Consider the following 26,046-nt stretch of genomic DNA (forward strand, 5'->3'; position numbering starts at 1 on the left):
TAAAGTGTATCACAGAACATGTTCAAAAGGGATTTTTTAAGCCAGTACACATCTTACGTTTAGACTGAAAACAAAAAGCAACGCTTGCTAAAGCTAGATGGGTGGTCACCAGTAATGCAGAACAAACTGCACATTTTGGAGATACCTGAGTGGCCTTACTGTACAGAAATACACATGCATCCTCAGAGCTATTTTTAAAAGCTGTCAGAGGAAGGATGACTAACAATCCAGCAAGGGAAATAATTAGGCGATGTTCCTTAACATGTCAAATCATTTATTACAAAAAAAACAGACAGTATCGTCTACAGTGGAGTGTCTTGAAAATAGCTATACAGATTAAATATAATGAATGAACTATGAGCTTTTTAAAATGGAAATGGCTACACTTGAATACACTTGTCTACAGTGCATACTCAGCTCATTACATTGAGGGAAAACAGAATGTACTGTCTCATTCTATACTATAAGTCATAAGTCATTTACTATATACTACAGACTATGACAAGCGCTATATACTGGATAGACTATTAAAAATGTAGAATATGTTGTCTGCACAAGTCCGTCCAGACCAACTGGTTGAGAACTAGAGCAATACAGAGGTCTGCAATACATTACACATAGCTCAAACAGTATATGCTTCAGAGTAGCATGTTCTATAAAGAACATTTATAGTACTATAGTATGGAAATATATGCTAGCCTAGTACAGAACACATTGTACTACTATATAAAGCAGTACACTAGTCACTATAGAAAGGTCAACACATTATAGAGCAAGTTGTTGGCCTACTATAAACTATAGAGAAGCCAGGGTGTAGCTACAGTATTATACAGCCAAACAGATTGCAGACAACAGAGAAGTCATGAAGCATACTATTGAGCAGGGATCTCCAACCCTCCTCCCGGAGAGCTACAAGCTGCGTCTCATTTCAAAGGCTGCGTCCTCTGGAGGTCGCATTTGAAGGCTGCACACATCATCGAGGCGGTCTCTTTTTAGAAAAGTAACCCTTAGATTGCGAAGTAAGAAAGAAATGACAGTATTTTACACCTCAGCTTGATTAGCTGGTTCAGGTGTGTTTGATTGGGGTTGGAGTTGAAATATGCAGGACTTCTCCAGGAGCAAGGTTGGAGACATCTGCTATAAATATATGCTGTGTCCCAATTCGCTTACTACCCGTCCTAAACAGTATTCAAAATTAGAATTAGTGTGTCCCAAATCGTAGTATGTATTCCAAAAGATACCCGGATGGTCTTCCTTTTCCAGTTAGAATCCAAAGTGCAGATCTGTGCACACTCTAACAGCTGATAATGTCCACAACCCATTAGATGAGTATTCGATTAGAACTACAAACACAAATAAAAAGTGTTAAATACAAACATGACAGATGCACGAGTCGGACGGTTAAGTAGAGAGGTTTTGAATGATTAAAGGGTTAGTTCACCCAAAAAAGGAAAATTCTGTCATTAATTACTCTCATGTCGTTCCGAACCCGTAAGACCTTCATTCATCTTCGGAACACAAATGAATGACGAAATCTGAGAGCTCTCTGATCCCTCCATTGACAGCTATTTAATTAACACTTTCAAGGCCCAGAAAGGTAGCAAAAACATCGCTAAAATAGTCCATGTGACTCCAGTGGTTCAATCTTATTTGTATGAAGCAACGAGAATATTTTTTTGTGTGCAAAAAACAAATAATAATGACTTTATTCAACAATTTTCTTCTACCCTGTGTCAGACTCTTACACTGTTGACGGTCAGAAAGCTCTCAGATTTCATCAAAAATATCTTTATTTGTTTTCCAAAGATGAACGAAGGTCTTACGGGTTTGGAACGACATGAGGGTGAGTAATTAAAGGGATAGTTCACCCAAAAACGAAAATTTTATGTTTTTCTGCTTACCCCCAGGGCATCCAAGATGTAGGTGTCTTTGTTTCTTCAGTAGAACACAAATTAAGATGTTTAACTCCAACCGTTGCCGTCTGTCAGTCGTATAATGCATGTGAATGGGGTCCAATTCTATTAGAGTAAAAAAACATGCACAGACAACTTCAAATTAAACCCTGCGGCTCGTGACGACACATTGATGTCTTAAGATACGAAAGAATCGGTTTCTGCAAGAACAGTATTTATGCTATTATTTCACCTCATATCAGACAAATGTCATCAGCTCTCCAGACCGCCATAACTTCCTGAGAGTAAGGTCAAAATACCAGCGTGATCATAGAAATATATATGTAGATTCCTCATTCTACCGATCCGCACAGGCACTAATGAGGCATCTACGTATATATCTATGGCCGCGCATGTATTTTGACCTTATTCGCAGGAAGTTATGGCGGTCTGGAGAGCTGATGACATTCGTCTGATATGAGGTGAAATAATAGCATAAATACCACTCGGTTTCTCGCAGAAACCGATCCTTTCGTGTCTTAAGACATCAATGTGTCGTCACGAGCCGCAGGGTTTAATTTGAAGTTGTCTGTGCATGTTTTTTTTACTCTAATAGAATTGGACCCCATTCACATGCATTATAAGACTGACAGACGGCAACAGTCGGATGTTAAAAATCTTAATTTGTGTTCTACTGAAGAAACAAAGACACCTACATCTTGGATGCCTTGGGGGTAAGCAGAAAAACATAAAATTTTCGTTTTGGGGTGAACTATCCCTTTAATTACAATTTTCCCTTTCCCTAACCCTTTAATAATCAGTACTTAACCTGACCTAGAGATATTTATTCAATGTTATCCACATTATATTTCATGTGCAACAGCTTTGTGAACTTTTATAAAGATTTGTTTGGTCATTAGCTATTAAATGCATCATTATGCAAATTTCAAACACATGAGGAGAGCTCTCTGCATGAAAGACCCACAACTCGCAGATCAACATGCTGCTACATTTCTCTCCGAAACGGTAGGAAATTAAATTAGATTGAATGTGGAGCATTTTAACGGTGACAAGATGATTGACAGGGCAGTTTAAAAGGTGACAGTATGAACGTAACTAAGTGGCAGAGCTGTCCTTTAAAGATGCAGTTATGACGAAGCATTATGTCCAAAAGCTTGCCTACTATTCTGCTACACACACAGTATGTACTTTTTCTTCACAATAGGCAAATTAGGTATACTATAAAAGTACTGACTGCAGGAGAAGCCATACATTACATACTATGGCCAAGTGTGGACTACTAATATAAAGCAGAATACACTATTAGAAGTCATGAAGTATACTGTAGAGCAGAATGTAATATAGACTATAGTGAGCATATAGTAATAAGTCAAAGTTAAACTAATGACTTTAGAAAAGTTCAGCAGTAGCCAATATAATATAACACTACAGAGAAATCATACGGTTTTCAATACAATTTAGTATGGAGAACATATTCACTATTAACTACAGCTTTTGCCTCAAACTCCTAATTTACTGCTTATTAATAGTTAGTAAGGTAGTTTTGTAGTGATTAAGTTTAGGTATGGGGTACGATTAAGGGATGTATGGTAAGGTCATGCAGAATGAGGCATTAATGTGTGCTTTAGAAGTACTAATAAACAGCCAATATCCCAGTAATATGCATGCTAATAAGAAACTAGTTAATAGTGAGAATTGAACCCTAAAATAAAGTGTTACTCAATATACTTTGCAGACAGGACATACACTAGAGAAGTATAGGCCTATATTCAATGTCAACAGAGAAGCAGGAGACTAAGTCATGAAGTAGCATACAGCAGAAATCTAGACATTGAGAAGTAAACAGCATACAGAATAGAGAAGGACACTCGTCTGACTATAGTCATACAGTACATACTATAGAGCAAAGTCATGCAGTAGAGCACAATGTAATCTAGACTAGAAGTGACTATATGTATAGCACCAATAGATAAGTAATATAATATATAGGGTGAATTCAGGGTGATTGGGACACTTTTTGCCATTGAGATTACTTGGAAAAAGTGTCCCAGTCAACATGAAGCAAAATGTATTGTAGATTATAAAAACATTCATGCAGGCTATACTATTGAGCTGAATGTAATACAGACTATAGGGAGGTAAAACAGCATAGGCTACAGAATAAAGAAGTACACTCTACTGACTATAGAGAAGTCGTCCAGCCTGTAGTGAAGCAGACAATAGAGAAGTCATGCAGTAGCCCAAGTCATGCAGTGCTGTACAGGGACTCCCACCTGCACTGGAATTCCAGCCAAACTTCTCACCCACGCTCAAAGTTTCCGTGAGCTGATTGCTCTCACCATGGAGCCCTCACAACAACAATATGTCAAAACTTCCTCCTGACGCCACACCATCCCATCACTCTCGACAACACGAGACACGACGGTCGCCGGTGATGTCTTCTTGGCTTCTTCGCACGCATGCATGCATGGTGTCACAATTTTAAATCCAGCTCAGGTGGAGCATATCGTGAGGTGATAGTTTCACGTTGGTTTAAAGGTTGTGTGGGACCATCCAACGCGGTAAACGCTTATGTCCACACGCTGTACAGCGCCACCCGTCGGTCCCGAGTAAAACTGCAGCACCTCCTCTCCTTCCTACTCTCCAATGTTCACAGCTCGGCCGGAGCCCGTCGTCTTCCCGGCTCCATTTCAACTGGATTTTTAACACTCCTAACCACCCCAGATCAGGACAGGACCGCGTCTAAGGTAAAGGAGAAGCGCTAAGGGTGCTGTAGAGTCCACGTTAGGCGGGGTAACATCGTCCTTTCTTAGTGTTTTCAGGTCTGAAGAGAGGGGAGCTCGAAACTGACTTCACGCATCAGTTGGTACACCATGCTGATACTGGAGTGCCTCCTACCATAACAAACCTCTTACAAAGGATTTTAAAAGATCCAATCTGAATCTTTTCGCCCCGGCGTGCGTTAAACGACTCGATTTTTCCTCGCAATCCGCTCGCGATATCGCCTTGTTCTCCTAAAGTGAAGGGGGTGGACATGCTGCGAATAGGTGCAATTATTGCTTTCCTTTGCAGCTCTTGAAATCTCCTTCTCCGTGTTAGATAGATTCTGCTGGAACAGCCGTGTGTTTTTCTCGTTTAGTCTCATAAGCTCAGCCACTTGCACCTATTCAGCAGATGGAAAGCGAAAAAACTCACGGCTGTTTTCGCAGAGGAGGGTTTTTGTGAACGTGTGATGGTCGCTGCAGCTTGTAACATTAAGCGCAAAACTGATACAATGTATCGCGGATCCATGTGAACCGTCATAATGGTCGCAACAATGTTGCCGCTGCGCTATTTACAAATACTATCTGCTCAGTCGCTAATGGATTAAGTTGGTGTGTATGTGGCTTAACGTGTGAAAACGTGGACGTTTTGTCCTTCAGAATGACAACAGTTTGATGTAATTGGATCGGATCGGTTGATCTATACGAGTCCAAATATTGGGCCAAATATACGAGCAGTTTAAGCGTTTATTCCTTAAACGAATACCTATTTTTAAACGTTTTCCAGTAGTACTTTTAAGTAGCAGTGTCTAGTTGCTAGTGTTTATTCATTACTAGTATTCATTCCAATAGTGACAAGTAACTATTTCATTGTTGCCAGTGCCATGTTTTTGCAATTAAATTCTATGAGAATCTGTGATTCACATATCAGCTATTCACTTCCAGCTAGAAAAGGTACTAGCAACAGCTGGAATGCATACAAGTTTTACTTGTACCTGTTCATTACATACCTGTGCTTATTTAGTTTCCTATAACTATTCAAATAATTACCATTCTCTATTTTAGCTTCCACGAAAGGCCTATTTATTATTAGAGACTTTTGTGTGTTCCAGGTGTTTTAAAGTAACATTTAATCTTACTAGTACGTTTTAAGTGAACTTGAGCCATTCTGATTAGTGCTCACTTATGACTTTACTTTTGTATTTAATAAATAAGTACTAGTAAAGCTGAAACTGATAAAATATAGATCTAGAAATAAATATTAAAAGAGCTTGCCATGCTAATCTGATTGTTTGTAGAAATAGTCTAAAAGAAGTTTCTGTGATATGCCCCCTTGGCAAACTCATCAAATATGACTTTGAATTTGACTTTTTGTATTTTGAAACTTAGGGCTCCAGGCAGCGTTGAGGTTATGGTTTAAGTTTCCACTGAGCAAATTGAGATTTGCTTAAATCCCAGATGAACTTTGGGCTGTTCTGTGATGACGGTCTGCCCTTGTTCACGACCTCTTGTTGTCCTTTACAAAGGTGGAAAATGTCCAGTGAAAGACAACGGTCAGATGATGAAAGTCCCAGCACCAGCAGCGGTAGTTCCGATGCGGATCAGAGAGATCCTCCGGTGCCAGAACCAGAGGAACAAGAGGAGCGAAAACAACCCACGCCTCCACAACAGCAGAAGAAATCCACCAAACTGTCCAGCAAAACAACAGCCAAATTATCCTCCAGCGCGAAGAGGTAAAGATGCCATTCGCTATCTATTTCGAGGATTAAATGTCATTTTGTAAGTCAGGCGTGTATTCCGTCAACACTTAAAAAAAAAAAAAAAAAATTCATGCTCCTTTTTGTGCATAAGTGATTCAAGTTTATTTTTGTAATGTGCCAATTAACGGTTTTTGGCATTTGCGCGCCGTACTTGAGAACAAAAGCACTAAGCTTAGATAATGACTTAACTGCCTGAGTAAAGAAACCGTATGATGTGTGATCAATGAAGCACACTGTGTTTACTAAGCAAAAGTTCTCCCGAGGCACAGCAAAACTTAAAGTTATGGTGAGGAGCAAGAGAGGTGAGTCAAATGTGTCTGCCTCGTGGTCTCTTGTTTTAACCAAGATGCTTTCTTTTGAAAACACAGCGATTCTACCCGTAAATTTCACAGCGAGGTGGATTTGGCGCTGAAAAAAACGTTAAACAATCAATCCACATCAGTGCTCATTGAAACACTGTAGACTTTCTCAATGTGGGAGGAATAACAGATCAAACAGTTATTCTTAGAAAATGTCAAAAATCCTGCCCTGGCTCCCTTACACACTGTTGATAATGCTTTAGTAACAGCTCCCGAGCTGTGCATTAAAGCTCTTGTCAAATATGCCCAAGCACACCCCCCTCCCTCCCTCTGTCTCATTTGCATATAAGCTTTAAAAGAAAATCTTTTGTGCTTAAAGTGACTTAAACGCATCGACGAGGGGTGGGGTGCGAGCTAAGGGGCGAGGGCTTTGAGCTGAGGTGGAAATCAACGGTGTGCACTGGAGGGAAAGGCAGAAACGAGCACGGCAAAGTTTTCCTGTTATGGGATTCGGGTTATGCCTCCGAGAACAAAGAGGAAGCAGCCATGTTAGCTGTGCTGAAGGGAGAGCCAGCCGTGCAGTAAACGCAGCAGAGGTAGAGGGCAGTGTAATTCCCCGGCTGCTTGCAATTCTCCCAGCTTTCTCACCATCTCTCCCTTTCTCTTTTCTCTCCCTCTCCCTCGCTTCCCTCTCGCAGAATCCAGAAAGAGCTTGCAGAAATCACTCTGGATCCTCCACCCAACTGCAGGTATGTTATTTAAGGCATGCTGTCATATTTTATTTCTTTACGGCATGGTTTGAAAAAGGAATCGCTGTAGGAAAGAATTGACTTTTAGCACCAACTGTTGGAGTTTTTCGACTGCTTTTAAACTGATGGACGCGCTCAGGACGGATGTGGCATTTTGCTCCTCGGCTTCAAAGAGTTAGGAAGGATAGAGTTTTTTTTTTCTCCGAGCATTATTGTTACTGATGTTCCTGTGGTCTTGCCGCTGTTGTGTTTTTAATAATATGGCAGATGCTGCTCCGAAGCATATGGCTTTGATTTCACATCCTCATGCTGAACTTACTGCTGAACCCCCATCTGTTTTAATGAGCTGACCTAGAGATGCCAGAACAAGACGAGGGAGCTTTTAAATTTTTTTTTTTTTTTTGCTTTGAAGGACGGCAGTTTTCTGATTGTTTCTTGGTGTTTTAAACTAAGGTCCTTTCATTAGTTGGGTTTTTATGGGAAGAGTCTCCTCTCGTTGGTAATATTTTTAAAAGTCTATAATGGATATGTTTTTTGGCTTTCTGTAATATTGGCAGAGATGTATGCTTATTGATTTATGTCTCTAAAACAAGATTTTATAGACGTTGGGTCTTGTATTGGCAATATCTGAGGAGGTTTGATAGTGTGAGGTTGCATTTATTAGACTGATAAATCGATCATTTTGAGATTTGTCAACTGCACATTTGGCAGAAAACAGTTTTGCTTTAAAGTAGTTAGGTTTTTATTGAAAGTCTCCTCTGGTTGGTAATCTATTTAAAAGTCTATAATGGATATGTGTTTTGGCTTTCTGTAATATTGGCAGAGATTTATGCTTATGATTTATGCCTCTATAGACGTTGTCATGTATTGACTATATCTGAGGTGGTTTAATAATGTGAGATCACATTTTTATGATAGACTGGTATATTGATCATTTTGAGATTATCAGCATTGGTTGGTCAACCGCACATTTGGCAGAAAACAGTTTTGCTTTAAATTCCTTTCATTAGTTGGGTTTTTATTGGAAGAATCTCCTCTGGTTGGTAATTTTGAAAAGTATATAATGGATATGTGTTTTGGCTTTCTGTAATATTGGCAGATTTATGCTTATTGATTTATGCCTCTCAAACAAGATTTTCTAGACGTTGTGTCTTGTATTGGCAATATCTGAGGAGATTGCATTTATTGGGATCATATTTTTGTGATATTGATCATTTTGAGATTATCAGCATTGGTTGTCAACTGCACATTTGGCAGTTTGCAGTTCAGTTTGGTCATGGCACAGAAATGGCATACTTGACTTTTAAATGCATGTCTGATCTCAGGTGCTTAAATACAAACGAATGTCAAAAGGTTTGGGGTTAGTAAAAAAATCATACTTTTATTCAGCAAGGATGTATTACGTTAATCAAAAGGGACCGAAATCTTTTGTAATATTCTAAATGTCTGCTCTTTCACACTTTCTATTCATCAATAAATCCTCAAAAAAGAGCATCAAATCAGTGTGTTAGAATGATTTATGGAGGATCATGTGACTGGAGACTGGAGTAATGATGCTGAAAATACAGCTTTTTTCATCACAGGAATAAATGACATTTTAAAATAGGTTTAACCTTGGTGAACATAATAGACTTATTTAAAAAAAAAAAAAAAAAAATAGAAATATCTTACCAACCCCAACGTTTTGAACAGCTTCTTGCCCACAGTTTTTGGCATTGGAATATTCACATTGGTTGACAAGTGTTATTTGATGTTTGTTGTACAGTAAAGGAACAGTTTAGGTGGAATCTGAACCATCCCAAAAATCTTATACCTGCTGTGCAACAAATGCATTTGGCCTTGTTGCTTTTTGTTAATTTAGCAGTCAAGGAGAGCGCTAGAGTGTCTCAGTTACCCAACATCAGATAAAGCTGAGTGCAAGTCCAATGTCCAAAAGCAGGCATTGAATACAGCACATTCATTTGATCCAACGTCATGTCAAAAACACCCTCCAGCAACTGGTCTCAGATCAGGTTGACAGGTCCTGCACTACTGAGACTGCACACTAGGGTTAAAAAATGTACCCCGATGTCCGTGTGCTGCTATTTAGTACAGTTTAGCCAGCGTGACGTGAAGCATAAAAGTAATGCATTTAAGCATGAGATTCATTACATTGTGACCGATTTTTCTTTCATTCTATAAATTATCTATAAATTAAATCCAGGTTTGATGTCTAACAAAGTAGAGTTATTTGTACTCACAATAAAAATAGCAGCCAGTATCATAATTTCCCCCCCTTTGGTGTTCCACTGAAGAAAGAAAGTCCCGTGGGTTTGGAACGATTCGAGGTAAAGTAAAAGAACACAGAATTTCCATTCTTGGGTGAGCTGTTCCTAAGTGCAAATGTTCAGAAACGAATATGCCATGCTTTTTTGGAGAGGGCACAACACAGCGTGCGCTCTGCCAGCCGTGAGATCAGTTCAGCAGCTTGGAGCCGTGAGCCAGAGATGCTGATAATGGTAATTGACAATGCAGGGATTTGGTGGCTTTTCATGGTCGGATCTGTGCAGCCACACAGTTCAGCACACCGAGATGTTTATCCCGTAACGTTCATCATTAGCTCCCTCACTGGCTCTTTTCTCAGACAGCATTTCCCTCGAGCACAGTTTACCTGGAGGCTGACATATTATACTGATTTGTTGGTAATATGCCACATCACATAGTATCTGTGGGAACATATCGCATATCACTTTCGCTTTCATATGGCTTTGGGTTTATTTCTTACGGTAGGTCTGGGCTTCATTACTTGAATGAAATGAAAATTCTATCGTTTACTCACCTTCATGTCATGCCAAACCTGTATGTGTGCTGTTATTTTTCCTGGGCAACACAAAACCGACATTTTTGAAGCATTTTATTACACAGCTCCTGCCTTACAGTGAAGTTTATAGTGACCAGATGCCATCAAGTGCCATGAAAGATTAAAAACACCAAAAAAACATTATAAAGTAGACTCCCTCATGTAATGTATTTCAACTCTTTTGAAGCCATACCATAGCTTGGTGTGAGGAACAGACTAAAATTCTGCATCTATTATTGGGGGTGGGAGGGAAAAAAACGATTCTCCATTGCATCGCGATTCTGGCTTCAATGATTATGAAACTTCAAAATTGCGCAGGATCAATGCGCTGTAATAATTTCTGTGTCTTCTCCTCTAAATGCTCTATGAAGGCACCATTTATGCCGTTTGGAATGCAGTATTTATTCAATATGCGAAACTCTATTATACCGTATACAGCTTTGCTTGGCTCCATGTAAGCGGTTAAAGTGCCCCTTTAATGGTAATTTGGAAGTTCCTATTTTAGTTTTGGAGGTCTCCTACAATAGGTTTACATGCATCCAAGGCCAAAAAACATTATAATTTTCTCATTATATACATTGCAGCTTCGCCTCTTTTCTCACAGTGTCTGAAATGGTTCGATAAACAATCCACTCTCTCTAAATCCCTTCTTTCTGAGTTTCTGAGTCTGCTCTGATTGGTCAGGTGGCCCAGTCTTTTGTGATTGGTCTACTACTTACAGCGCATATCGGAAACGAAACGCCCATTACCATATCTGAATTGCAGCTCTGGAGGCTTTCTCCGCACTTGATGCACAGTGACACGAACGGTAACGATGGCATTGGTTTTTTCCGTATCTATTCGAGCCCTATGTCTTCATGACATGTCGACAACATGAACCAAACTCTTCCAGGCCTCGGCTAAAATTGCAGTGTTTGAGTGCAGATCAAAGAGGACATTGTTTGCAGGCAGCCAATGAAAAAAATAGGCTGGCATTATGGGCGTCACTAGGCCCTTTTAAGGGGGGGGGACTTCAGCCCCCCTAAAATTCTGCCTAGCCCCCCTAAAACATGTGTGATTAACCTTTCAAACATATGAAACTGGCGGGAGGCTTCATCCCGTTTTTTAATCTGTGTTAATCAGCGTGTTTTTCAATCCGCTGTGGCGGCGAATAGGCCGCACGTCAGAAGCAGAGGTGTGTGCGTTGATCTGAGCCTCATTGGTCTGTCACAGCTCGTCAATGCCAAAATATTTGAGAAAACCAATCAAATCAGAGTAGGCGGGCTTTATGTTCACACAGAAACTGCTGAGGCTGAGCAAGCATGAATTTTAGCAGCAGGACTCGACGTAAAGTGCGAGAAATGTAGCTAAACTAAACGTTTCATATTTCACAGCTGCTTCTTTAAGTCAGAAATGTTAAACAAATGACAAAAATAGTCAGCCAAATTAATAAACTTTTGTCTAATTTCACCATTTTGATTTGAAATAGGTAATGCAATTTATAATATAATTAACAAACAAGAAATATTAACAAAGCCGTTTTCTTCATATTAGGCATAAGATTAATAGTAATGAATGTGTGCATATTGTAAATTAATAGTTCCATTTGTAGCTCTCAGTAAATAAAAAATGTTCAGCTTTTTTCAGCCTGTATTGGGCATAAGATTAGTAATGAATGTGTGCATATTGTGAATTAATTTAATACATTTAGTTACCTAGCTTTCATGGTAGCCTTCAGTAAATTAACATAAATATCAGTTAAACATGTGTTTACTTTCTTCCCTGACGAAAATGGAAAAACGTTATCAGTCATATCTGCCCACTGACATGGTTTACAAGCTATTGTTATCTAATTTTTTGGCGTTCAGAACATCTTAAAATGCATATGCACAAATTTTCTCGAGGGGCCATGCCGTGGCGAAATAATACTTTATTTCTAAATAATAAACAGCCAATATTCTAATATGCATACTAATAAGCTACTAGTTAATAGTGAGAATTGGACCCTAAACTAAAGTCTTACCCATTTTTTTTTTTTCATACCCTCACTGGGGGCTGAGCCCCCCCTAAAATGAAAATCCTAGAATCGCCCCTTATTATCCAAATTTGTTACAAACATACGTAGGTTGTGCAGGAAGTAAGACTGACGACTAATTTCAGGGAGTTCAGAATCGGTTCTTTCTTTTTGGAGACAATAACTTCATGTTGTGCACTATGATCAGATATTTTACATTCACAAACCGCTCTAATACACACTACATGAAAGGTACAATCCGAAAAAGCATGATGGGGCACTTTAAACACACTTGCATCTCAAAATGCTTTTATGTTGCGAATTTATTGTAAACACAAAACAATCTATGTTAGAATAGATCTGTACTTTAGTGTGAATGCAACCTAATAAGCCCCTTTCACACAGATATTCTGGAAAATACACTACTAATGTGTCCCAGGATTGTTTGATTTAGTTTTATTCACGCTGCCAGTGATTTTCTGTAATCTGTGCATGCGTTCACACACATCCCGTAAAGATGTAACGTGTAATGTACACGTCATAAACGCTAGCACATCACGTACCGTTCCTCTAAGCTGGTCGAACGATCTCAGCTTCAGCGCGGATGGTAAGGAACTCCCTGGTCTCTGCTTCATTCCAGTTTGCAGACATTTTTTCCATCCTTTGTTCCTTGATGAACACAAACTTTCTTCTTTGTTAATGTGCAACGTGAACATTTATCTGCATTTAAAACCCCTGGTCAAAGAGTCGCACGATAACTACGTCATTGCCACAACACATGCGTCATCACTACGACACTCCCCTTACGGCATTGGTCCTGCCTTTTGTTCACACATGGTGCCTACCGAGACTGATCCCAGCAATGTTACTAAGTCCCCATCCCGTGATCGATCCCAGGATCAATCCCGGGACGTGTTTGTGTTAACACAGAAGGCACTCTTGCAATTCTATTTCAATTTTCTGGGATAAGCACTCTGTTTGAAAGGGGCTTTAGACTTGCTGTCTGTCATAATAATCAGCAATAATGCTGAGAAAGAGAGAAAAATCCATCACTGTGCTTTTCGGGAAAACTTTCAGATACTTTAAGCACCTTTTAGATATGGTTTATTGCTTTTAATGTTTCTTTTGTTCCCCTTTGTTACTTTATACACTCACCTAAAGGATTATTAGGAACACCATACTAATACTGTGTTTGACCCCCTTTCGCCTTCAGAACTGCCTTAATTCTACGTGGCATTGATTCAACAAGGTGCTGAAAGCATTCTTTAGAAATGTTGGCCCATCTTGCAGTTGATGGAGATTTGTGGGTTGCACATCTAGGGCACGAAGCTCCCGTTCCACCACATCCCAAAGATGCTCTATTGGGTTGAGATCTGGTGACTGTGGGGGCCATTTTAGTACAGTGAACTCATTGTCATGTTCAAGAAACCAATTTGAAATGATTCGAGCTTTGTGACATGGTGCATTATCCAGCTGGAAGTAGCCATCAGAGGATGGGTACATGGTGGTCATAAAGGGATGGACATGGTCAGAAACAATGCTCAGGTAGGCTGTGGCATTTAAACGATGCCCAATTGGCACTAATGGGCCTAAAGTGTGCCAAGAAAACATCCCCCACACCATTACACCACCACCACCAGCCTGCACAGTGGTAACAAGGCATGATGGATCCATGTTCTCATTCTGTTTACGCCAAATTCTGACTCTTCCATCTGAATGTCTCAACAGAAATCGAGACTCATCAGACCAGGCAACATTTTTCCAGTCTTTAACTGTCCAATTTTGGTGAGCTCGTGCAAATTGTAGCCTCTTTTTCCTATTTGTAGTGGAGATGAGTGGTACCCGGTGGGGTCTTCTGCTGTTGTAGCCCATCCGCCTCAAGGTTGTGCGTGTTGTGGCTTCAAAAATGCTTTGCTGCATACCTCGGTTGTAACGAGTCGTTATTTCAGTCAAAGTTGCTCTTCTATCAGCTTGAATCAGTCGGCCCATTCTCCTCTGACCTCTAGCATCAACAAGGCATTTTCGCCCACAGGACTGCCGGATACTGGATGTTTTTCCCTTTTCACACCATTCTTTGTAAACCCTAGAAATGGTTCTGCGTGAAAATCCCAGTAACTGAGCGATTGTGAAATACTCAGACCGGCCCGCCTGGCACCAACAACCATGCCACACTCAAAATTGCTTAAATCACCTTTCTTTCCCATTCTGACATTCAGTTTGGAGTTCAGGAGATTGTCTTGACCAGGACCACACCCCTAAATGCATTGGGGCAACTGCCATGTGATTGGTTGACTAGATAATTGCATTAATGAGAAATTGAACCGGTGTTCCTAATAATCCTTTAGGTGAGTGCATTTGCTTGTATTGCTTTGAAGCTGTGTTTAGTTCGCTTATAATTCTTAACATACAATTGTTTAATTCATTATTATGTAATTGTTTAAGAAAAATACATAAATTTTACACAAATTTGATATTCAGTGTCGGTTAGAAAAAAAAAGATTCCCACCTCTATTTATTATAGCTAATTGGATGTTCAAGACCAGCTCATGTGCACAGTGTACAGCCGTCTCACCATTTTTTTTTGGGTGAGAGATTATTTTAATCAGGCAGTGTTCTGTTTTTTCTGTCAGCTCTCCATCAGAGATTGATAGGGTAAACTGCGCTTTTGTCACTGGTTTCACGCTGCTGTTGTGATAAGTGTTTAGGCAGGCGCAGTTACGCTAACGTGTTTGAAATGATGTGTTCCAGCATGACTAAAGGGGAAAATGGTTATGGTGATTCACTTATCCAGAGACGCATTCGAATGCTTCAGGTGTTGCCTGATTTTCTGCATTTTCCTTCAAATCTCTGTCCATCCACTTGCCCTGTCACTGTGATTTACAACTAGATTCTTTCTAAGAAGCAGATTTTTAACAGTGAGGTGGAGAGCACTCTGAGTTTTTAAGCAATCTATTAAAATTCATGCCGTGGAGCAGGAGGCCGACTGCTTCCTGGCACGAATTTGCATGTCTTCATAAAAATAAACAGTAAAACTCAAATCGCCTCTAAAGATGAATGATGAGTGCTATTGAAGCCTTGCGTCCATGCTAAACAGGCAGAAAGAGGAAGCTGTGCAAAAAGGAAGCAAAAATGATCCCGCACTATAGTCCCAGCGAAGCTACTTGCGAATGAAAGTACATTTGTTTATATACTCAACGACCGCTCTGTATCTTTTGCAGTGGTTGAATTGTCACATTTGTGAGAATATAACATGTATGAGTTGTAAATAATTCCCCTAAGGCTCTTAATAACCAGAGTGTGTATGTTTGAGGACGTAAGCGGCTTTGATATGAGCTTTCTTGCTGTGTTACAGTACATCTGTTCAGCCGTGTTTATCCCTGGAGGACTGGGCTATATAGCTATAAAATATCTTAATATTTTTCAACCTTTGTAATATCAAATATATCTTATCCTGTAAGTTACTTGTTCATTGCACTCTGCATTTTTGCTGCTGATGTTTTAATGCTCTCATACTCGATAGTTGTCAGCTGTGACCAAGAAGTGTTTTTTAGGAAACTGAGTGGGCAAATAAAAAGCACAATGAAATAATCACAATGTTAGTTGATTTATAGTACAATTTCCTACATATTAGTATTGCATGCATATATATAACATATAATATTATGTATTGACAACACTGTAAAAAAATGAATCATGGGTCTAGTAATAATATTGAAATTAAGTGTTATTTTATGTGTTTTTGAGTATAGGGAAACATCTGTTAATGTTTAATGTTCAGTTATGTTTGACATTTGAAAGAGTTTCTTTATGTTGAATAAATTCAACATAAAGGTTGTGATGTGAATAACTGCAAGTATTATTATGAAGCAAAATATGCTTTGTTCAATGAGCAATGACTTTGCTAATGCCAGTGCAGTAACACGTTTGTTTCTACTTGTGCTGTGCTAGCATACAGTCTATTAATTCAGGGGTTTTCATACTGGGGTCCGGGGACCCCCAGGGGTCCTCCAGAAAGTTCTAAGGGGTCCCCAGAAAATTTCAGAGAATAAAAAGACAAAGCTAAAATGAATAAAGTCTACTGTTTTATTTCTAAATGTTTCTCTCCTTTCTTGCCGTATACATACTTTCTAGAATTGTATATTTAGGGCCCGAGCAACGATGGTGTGAGGACCCTATTGGAATTTCTCAGTCTATTATTCTTCTTCTCCCAAATGAATCACTTTTTTGGGGCCTAAACACGCTCGAAAACTCACAAAACTTTGCACACGCGTCAGAAGTGGCGACAATTTACGTCTGTTATTGGGATTCAGAATTAGGCGTGGCAAAATGGCTCTATAGCGCCACCTACAAAATTTCAACGAAGTGCCCCTACCGCTACGTTTCACGTACAGGTATGAAATTCGGTACACACATGCAACAGCCCAATACCTGAAAAATAACTCACTTCCTGTTGGTTTTAATTTTCTTTGCAAAATTGTTGCAAATTTTGCCATTTCCAGACGTTGTACTTTAATCAACTCCGCCTAGAAATTTAACCAGATCATCATCATATTTGATCAGTCTAATCTAAAGGCCTTTGCAATGTTACATTGTGAAGATCTTGAGTTTTCCCTGAAGGGCGTGTCCGTGGCGGCCTCACAAAGTCTGATGTTTCGCCATGAACAGGAAGTTGTTGTCTCAGACATACAATTTCCAATCTTCCCCAAACTTCACACATGTTTTATTCGAGTCCTGGCCTGAACACATCTACATGACAGTATTCAGTTATAGTCAAAGCACCACCTGCTGGCAGCAGGAAGTGTGGTACATTGAAATGACTTAGCCAATTTTCTTCTATATTTACCCGCTTAAATGCATGTCGCCCACTATTCGCTGTTTTCCTGAGGCCACTGGGTGGCGGTGGCCCCGGGTGTGAGGGCCCTTTCATCGCTACTTGCAGCTTTAATTGCTTTGTATCTTTCTAAGTTTTTCTCACTATAGTCCCCTTTATCTCGCTCACTGGGGTTGTAAGGCAGTATTCTTAACGCAGTAGTAAACTGCTTACATACATTTATTGTGAAAGTTGCTTATACAAATAATTTTTAATTGAAAATGTTCTTCTTCAGGTTTATAAATCCAACATTATGTAGTATAGTATTATTATAGTATAGCAAATTTAAGTTGGAAAACAATAAGTTGTATTTATAATGCCATACTTAGTATTTATCTAATGGTTTAAATGTTTTTTTCTAACATTAAAAATAGATGTATTTTAGGAAGGGGGTCCCTCATAAAGGTTCATCATATATTTGGGGGTCCTTGGCATCGTAAAGTTTGAAAACCCCTGTATTAATTGCATAACGTAACTCAATCAAATATAAACAGGTCATTTCCATTCACTCTAATTTATACTCTATTATACTATATTTATACTCTTTATACTTTTTTTTTCTTTTTCTTTAAGCACATTTCACTAAAAATATTAAATTAATTGTTACATGGACTAAATACAAATTTTTACATGATATATTCAGATATTCCATTAAAGAAACCAAGCCTTAAAAACTACTCAAAAATATGTGTAATATTGTACCATGACATTTTTTACATTTTTTATTGGCAGCCCTAGTGTGTTTGTGCTGTTTAAAGCATTAAAAGTGACATTTTCTGGGAATTTTTTTTCTTTTTCTTTTTCTGTCTTTGATAGAAATCCTCAGAGTAATGAGTTCCCATATTGGCCCTCATTATCAAAGCTCTCTCAATTGAGAATTGAGCTTTCATGCCTCTGTTGTGCTGTTTTCTTCTCTGTGTTGTAGTTGAGTTTACGTGACCTGTGGCTACAGTGACACAGTATTCGACTTGTTGAACATGTCAGCAGCCGTGGATAAAGGTGTTTCACGGTGCTGATGCAACAGTTTGAAACACCCGCTGTAGACAATCCGTTCCGGGATTTCTTTGTTTCTTTTTTTCTTCTTAAAGAGTGAGCTATGTGATTTGGTTTCATGTTTACCATTTACTCTGCGGTTTTAATTTGATCTTTTACCCCAACCCTCTGCATCATTGGTGTACAATCTCACCAGTGTGTGATTTGAATCAGGCAGGAATGTGGCTGGGGTGCTCCGATTGATCGGCTACTGATTGCTATCGTTCGTTTAATCGTAACTTAGGACTTGATTAGCGATCTCTCCATTTGCTGATCTCATGCCGATGATGCATAAAGGCACGCACATGCCGTCAGAGATATGGAATATGACATGCTTGCAGCAGTGCTGTCTCAATTTCTGTCTGGTGGGGGTGAAATGATTATAAGGTGAGCTACAATTCATACATCTTTATTAAATAACTTTTGACAATTCAGTAATTTGAAAACTTTCTATGAGACGTATCTTCACAAACAGCATGAGTGAATCAGCACGCTCTCTATCTCAGAATGTGCAAATGTCGCATTGTCACTAAAGATTATAATTTGGATTTAAATTAAAAGTCTGGCTTATTTAAACCGTTCAGCACTCGTGTGATCTCTGAGACATGGTGCGCGTCGCACACACATAACGCCGCCTCACAAACAGCTCCAGTACCAAATTGAGCTCTTTTCATGGCTGATTTGTTCTTAAATGGCCAAATACACCGTTTAATTTACACTGTCTTTTTTGTAAATTCAGTTGTGCTGTGTGTAAGCTATTATGCAACAATTTCTTCATTGTATAAACAAAAATGCATTGTGACCCAGCTCCCTCAAATAAAAAAAAATCTCCACAAAAGAGTCAACTAAGGGGTGAGTCGCCCCCCCCCCCCCCCCCCCCTTGTGATCAGTGATCGGTCCCAAACATCATTGATCGGAGCACCCTTAACATTGGTGGGTGTTCAGTCTTAAAGTTGTAAAAAAGATGACTACATTCAGACTTCATTCTGTGAGTCTGTACTGTTTGTTTTGTAATATTTTTGTGATATATGTTGTCAGTAAGATCTCTTTTTGACTTACAGTATACTATATACTATACTATTATTCAGCAAGGATGCATTAAATTGATCAAAAGTGACAGTATACAGACTTTTACAAGTTTACAAAAGATAGAGTAGACAGTTCTAAAGAACAAAAAAAGCTTTAAAGGATTAATTCACCCCTAAATGAACATTTCTGGTAATTTACTCACCCTAATGCCATCCAAGATGTTCATGTTTTTCTTTCTTCAGTCGAAAAGGAATTACGTTTTTTGAAGAAAACATTCCAGGATTTTTTATCATATAATGCTTTTCAATTGCAAAATGCTGAAGGTCCAAATCAATGCAGTTTGTATTAGTCTTCACACGAGCGCTTTGTAAATACGGGGGCTGCGCAAGATGAGCAATTTAGGTAAAAAAATATAATCACATATTATTTATTTATTTATTTATTTTTTTAAATGACCGACGGTTTCGCTAGATAAGACCCTATTCCTCATCTGGGATCACGCAGAGCCTCTGAAGACCATCGAAGCGCTTTGAAACTGCATTGATTTGGACCTTCAGCATTTTGGTTGCAATTGAAAAGCATTATATGATGAAAAATCCTGGAATGTTTTCTTCAAAAAACGTAATATCTTTTCGACTGAAGAAAGAAAGACATGAACATCTTGGATGAGATGGGGGGTGAATAAATGATCAGGAAATGTAAATTTTGGGGTGAACTCATCCTTTTAAAAAAAGCGGATTTTTAAAAAAATGTTTTACTTTCTATAAAATGTATCACGGGTTCCACAAAAATATTAAGAAGCACAACTGAAGGATCTGATGGTGACACTAAAGACTGTTATTTTAATTTGTAGCAATTTTTTTAAATATTTTTTACTGTTTTTGTTTTTTTTTATCAAATAAGTGCAGTCTTGGTGCGCATAAGGCTGCGTTCACACTGCAGGGCTTAATGCTCAATTCCGATTTTTTGAAAAAATGCGTTTTTTTTTTTTTTTTTTTTGCCGTTCACATTTCCAATTAAATGCGACCTTTTGTGATCTCCTGTGTGAACGTGAAATGACCCAGAAGTGACCCGCATGCGCAGAAGAGTACTCAACGGTCAACGACGTCACTTGTTGTTATAAGAGCCCTCGAGTTTGGCCTGAATAGAGCTGTCCCCCCAAATATTAATTAACTCCGAAATCTCGCTTCCCTTCCACTGACTGGTCTCAGCATCGTCTGCCATAGTTGTTTATCTTCTCATTCCCGCCTACTTCAACGTACAATGATGACGTTTGTCGCGTATCAACGACGTGCGGGTCGGATACATGTGACCTGGCAGTTCAGACTGAAGACGCATTTCAAAAGATCGGATATGTATCGGATTTGGACCACATACCCAAGTGGCCTGGGTCGCATTTGAAAAGATCGGATCTGTGTCGTTCAGACTGTCATGAAAAGATCAGATACAGGTCGCATAAGGGCAAAAAAATCGGAATTGGGTCGTTTCAGCCTGCAGTGTGAACGCAGCCTAAGAGACAAACACATTAATAAAATCTTACTTATGCCAACATTTTGAACAGCAGCACTATAGTCTTTTGGTTTGCGTCTCCAAATAAAAAATAATATGAGGTTGAGTACCTTTTTATTTGTTAAATATTTAATTCACTAGATTATCCAAAATCTATTAAATATTTATTTAATTGTGTAAAATATAAACCATTTATTTAAAAAATATTTTAAGTTATCTTGATATATGCTATTGCTGTGATCTAAAATTACTTGTACTGATTTCTGCCATATCATATCTAATAAGATTTCTTTACACTTGCAATAAGAACCAAGCCATACAGATGGATTCATCTATTGACCTGGAAGTGTTGTTTGGCTTGTTTTCTTTATTGATTTTTAATTCTGGCCACTGCTGTAGATTTCACACACTGTCTTGTTTGTCCTGCTCTGCAAATATTGTAACAATAATATCAAATTTATAGACTGAAGAGCTAGATCTTATATTAAAACCGAAAGCAATTGTATTTTTATATCTGTCCTTACACTGCAACACAGAAACGCAGTTTAAATGAATTGAGTCCCACAGTTACGGTGTTTAGACTAATGAAGAGACTCATTCCAAATGTAAGGTTCAGGAACTTTGCAGCCTGTACGGCATAACATACCATCATCGTCATTATTATTGCAGACTGCCGCAGTAACTCCCCTTCATTATGCCTGAATAAAGACGCGCAAGGACAATGGATGGAAGCAGCGCGCGATGCAAGTCCAGGGCCTGCGTGCTGAGACGCTCTGAGTAAATATTTAAAGAGGACTCTTGGCAAGATTGTGTAATTGAGATCTGATGCATACTCATGAATCCCAGAAAGCAATCACGTCGCCAATTATGGCCTGGGTTCTCTCGTAGCCTGTGCTGATGGTACTCTCAGCGCTATTACACACAGGTCAGACTCTCTGCAGGCAGTTTGTACACTAAAAAAAAATCCTGCAAATGTATTCAATGCTCAGCAACCCTTTGTCTAAATTGAAAGGTAGCCCTTCAGTAACGCCTCGTTTTCTCAGGGGGTCTTCCTTAACCCGCTTTCTTCTCTGTCTCTCTCTATCTGTATCGCTCTCTTTTTTTCCTCTTTCCCTCGGTGAAGCTCACATTTATTACAGGCTTGTGACAGTGACAGCGTTTATCATGCCCTGGCTCTGGTCCAGCTGTCAGATTCACTGTGGGGCTTTTTTTTTATTGGTGTTGTGTCAGAGAATGTCCTGCGGACAGCCTCGCAGCCATCACAAGACACCCGTCTTTCACACAAAACAGAACAGTAACGCTCAAGGAGGTGGTATATTGAAGTCAACACGAAAATTAACCCGATTTATGTTCTTTATGCACATTTCTGGTCTTATTGTGAATGAATCATCGGTGGACATTTTCAATGAAAAATCTTTGTATTCTTTTATCAAATTGTGATTTTTTTTTTATTTTTTTTTTTTTTTATTTTTTTTTTTTACTTATCCCTTTCCACCTCTTCTAGGCCATTTAGGCTGCTGGATAATGTCAACAAATAACTTGATGCATAAAATCGTTTTTTTTCCATAGACTATCCTGGTTCACTTTCATGTGATATACTTGACATTAAACATTATGTAAAATGGGTTTTGAACATCAAATCTGTTTTACATGTTTTATTTGATTAATATTTGATTCTTTTATGTAGGTTTAGTTAAAATGCTGGGCAAAATTCTTTTTAACTCCTTCCCCGCCAATGATGGACATTTCCGTAGTTTAAGACAGCGATTCCCCGGTATGAATGGAATTTTCCAGATTTCCGTGTTTTCACTGTTATATGGTAAGGGCGCTATTAGGCATCTTCTGAAAGGGTACAGAAAGACTTGAAGAAGCAGAAACGAGGGATGGAATATGTAAACAGATGCATGTGTTACGTATATAAAATAATGCTATTGTCAACATTAAACTGCATATAAATCATGCACGCTTTGGGAGTGTTGATGGACTCGATCTACTCCATCTAGGTTTTGATCATCCTTCTGAATCCGATCGGGACATAGTCTTTGTCAAAAACGCAATCTTCTCGCATTTATTCATTTAACAGACACTCTTATGCAAAGTGAATTAAATATGAGTATTTATTTTGTTTTACTTATTTTTGGCCGTATTTTTTCTTTGTCCGATTGTGTGTTTATTTTATATACTTTGGCTAATTAATGATGCTTTCAGCTATCAATAAGATTGCAGTGCATTCTGGTCTGTTTTACATATTTTACCATATTTAAATCCTAGTATCAACAGAACTCTGCATTAAAATAAAATTAAAACATTAAAATTATTAAATTAAGTGGCTAGAATGTTGAAGATTTCTATTTTGTTTGACTTGTTTGTTGCAATAGTTTGGTTGGCAGTTTTGTGTAATCTGAGTCTTTTGTGCTTGATAAAGGGAATGGTAGGGCAGTCATTTCCTTTGACTGGAACTGCAGACGTTCTCCTATTGTGTCAGTTCTCACAAAGGCGAAATGGTCTGAGCCGCTTCTATCCATAGTCAGCGATATCCCTTGCCCCTGTCTCTGAGACTGCCTGAGGAAGCTGGCCTGTTTATTTCTGCAGATCGGTGTTAATGCTTTGACTGCTCTTTGTTGAAGCTGTTATTTTTTTTAGAACATTTAGAATGTTCTGCTCTCACTGTGATAATCACTTATCAGATTGCTTGAAGCCTTGGTTTGCTGTAATGCACCAACAGTTTCTTGAAGTAAAAGGAGGGATGGAATATCACACACCAAGGTTGATGAAGGAAACCCTGCGCTTGTCATCCGATTTCCTAAAATTGAGGCAATATCTTGAAAAAGATTAGATGAGTGGTTGTATTTGTAGTACACAGAGTTCAGTCTTGGGACCTCGATGTCTTGAAAATATCTATATTGTGAAATATTCAACTGAAAAACAATCATAAGTGTGTTATTAACCATTTTAAATGTGACCTAATACAATCATATTTTTTACTTTTAGAACTAGTTTGTTTTTGTTATTTTCTAGGGTTTTCTCCCTCTTTTTTGAATTGTATTGTTTTGTTTTTGTATTTTTAGGTTTAATTAACATAATGATAGTGTGGGCATAATTCTTCTTGGAAAAATTCCATCTTTTTAGATTCATCCCTGCTCGGATCACACATAGACGAAGAAGACACATACCCGTTTACACCTGGTGTTCTAATCCGTCTCTTTTTTTCACTTTCGACCACTTAAGTCGTGATATCTTCAAGGGGAGGGTCTATGGGCAGGTAAATGTTTTCTTTTTCAGATCTTTAGATGTAATGGACACAAGCTCACGCAATTTACATATAAACGCACAGAGATGAAGGAAAATCATAGGGAGAGCAGCAGCTTTCGTTTCTGCTCTGAATGCCGCAAGACCACGGCGAACGCGGTGAGTGCATGTTAGAAATCAGGAATGGTGAGAAAACATTGTGTTTGGTAAGTTTTTCATCTTCAAACCAAGCTTGGGACTTTAAAATCCCTTTTGACTTCCAAATGAGAATCCTCACCAATAAGTTTTGAGCTGTTCTCCACAAACATTGCCGTTTCAATTAAAATAGTCCTGTCATATAATTTGTTGGCTAAGAGAAATGTCCTCATGCATTGCAATGGAAAATAAAACATTCTTAAGGGTAAAGAAGCCATATTTAAACAAGTTTGAAGCCCCTTCGTATCAATCAATATTAACCCTAGAATGTATTTTCAGAATTGTGTCAGTTGAACCTGAAACCAGGCTAATTGTTCAGGGTTTCCTTAACCAATTGCTATCATTCACACAACCCACTGAATAGCTGATTTTTAAAATATGTAGTTTTGCACATCCCTGTCCACATCCGTTTTTTTTTTTTCTCTCTGGAAATGCAAATATAGCACCATTCTAATGTTGGATGTCCAAAGCATGAATCTGTATATAAGCTAAACGTGGCTTTTGGATTCTTGTGTCCGCCCTGCCTGTTAATGGTGCATGATCCTCCCCCACCCCCACGCCACCGAGGGCCATCGCTCCATCACCCGTGGCTGATAAGACAGGAGAGTCATGTCGTGGCTCGACTGTTTGGCCTGGTCTTTAGATAACCACCCCATTGCACCTCACACTGTGACTGTGATAACCAGAACCTTTTCACGCACACACACACACACACACACACACACACACACACGGCTTGTTCTCTGGCGCAATTACATCAACTGTCCCTATACATCTGTTATATGGTTGTTCACACATTCTGTGTTTCACAGATTTGTCGGAATGTGTAAAGGCGTGTTGTATCATCTGTATGCGAGAATGAGGGCTTTGCGGACCTGTATGATTAGGGCCTTTATGAAATCGTTAATTTTTTTTTATTTTTCTGGATTTCAGCTTTGTAGATTGTTCATGTGGTGTGCCCTCATATAGTGAGATAGCAGACGCTGAAACCAACACGAGCATATTCACGTATGTGTAGTAGATGAAAACTCTGGCACTTATTCATGTTGAGACACATAGCAGACTTCATATTTAAATAGCAGTCTTTTTGCACTTTAATAATAGGCTAAGTGCAAATAGCAATATATTCTATTTACGCCACGTAATGGTAGCAGTTTTTTGCAATGTGTAAACGGTAATAAGATGCCATTTAGACTTTATTTTGACAGATACCTCAGTATTGTTGTATATTGACAGGATGCAATAATAACATATATTTATTCAAATAATGGATGGCGCCTTAATGGGACAATAAAAGCTATCCCTACACATACCTAATAAATACTTTGAAAGTAAATGCCTTTCCAATGTGATATGTGATGGGGAAAAGGGAGAAGAGTGAGCTCGGCCAAAGGCGGATTTGGCAGGCACTTGGTGTAAATAGACACTTCGTTAATAATATTCACATACACTAGTCTGTATAATGATTTGATTTAAAGGGATAGTTTACCCAAATTTGAAAATTCTGTCATCAATTAATAAACCGTGATACAAACATAAACAGAAGTTCAACCGTACTTGCTTGACACGCAACAGCAAACCTCATTGGTCCTTGTGGAAGATCAAAAATGCTAGAGAACCACTTAATACTAAACCTCACTGTTTGTTGAGTATCAAGCATGTTTGAATGCTCTATTAGGTTTGGGCCGATAGACCATGCCATCGTCCATCGCCGAGGGCTGACAGACATCACAATGTTGAGCCGGCATCATGATTCCCTCCACGCAAAAAATTTTGTTGTTCCCGATCACAATACTAATTACGTTCAAAACGGTTCAATGAACACAAAATTTAAACACTAAATATTT

General features: G+C 38.7%; 1 protein-coding gene across 1 annotated transcript in view; it reads left to right on the forward strand.

Annotated features, from left to right (window-relative positions):
* The first annotated feature begins 4,524 nt into the window (after window positions 1-4,524).
* ube2e3 (ubiquitin-conjugating enzyme E2E 3) overlaps window positions 4,525-26,046 on the forward strand; it is a 61,423-nt gene continuing 39,901 nt past the window's right edge. The window contains exons 1-3 of the mRNA XM_079821593.1: window positions 4,525-4,660; window positions 6,202-6,408; window positions 7,433-7,483. Coding sequence (XP_079677719.1) covers window positions 6,209-6,408; window positions 7,433-7,483 — 251 coding nt within the window. The 5' untranslated portion in view covers window positions 4,525-4,660; window positions 6,202-6,208. The remainder of the gene's footprint in view (window positions 4,661-6,201; window positions 6,409-7,432; window positions 7,484-26,046) is intronic.

This window comes from Gobio gobio, assembly GCF_949357685.1.
Source record: "Gobio gobio genome assembly, chromosome: 7".
NCBI classification, from domain to species: Eukaryota; Metazoa; Chordata; class Actinopteri; order Cypriniformes; family Gobionidae; genus Gobio; species Gobio gobio.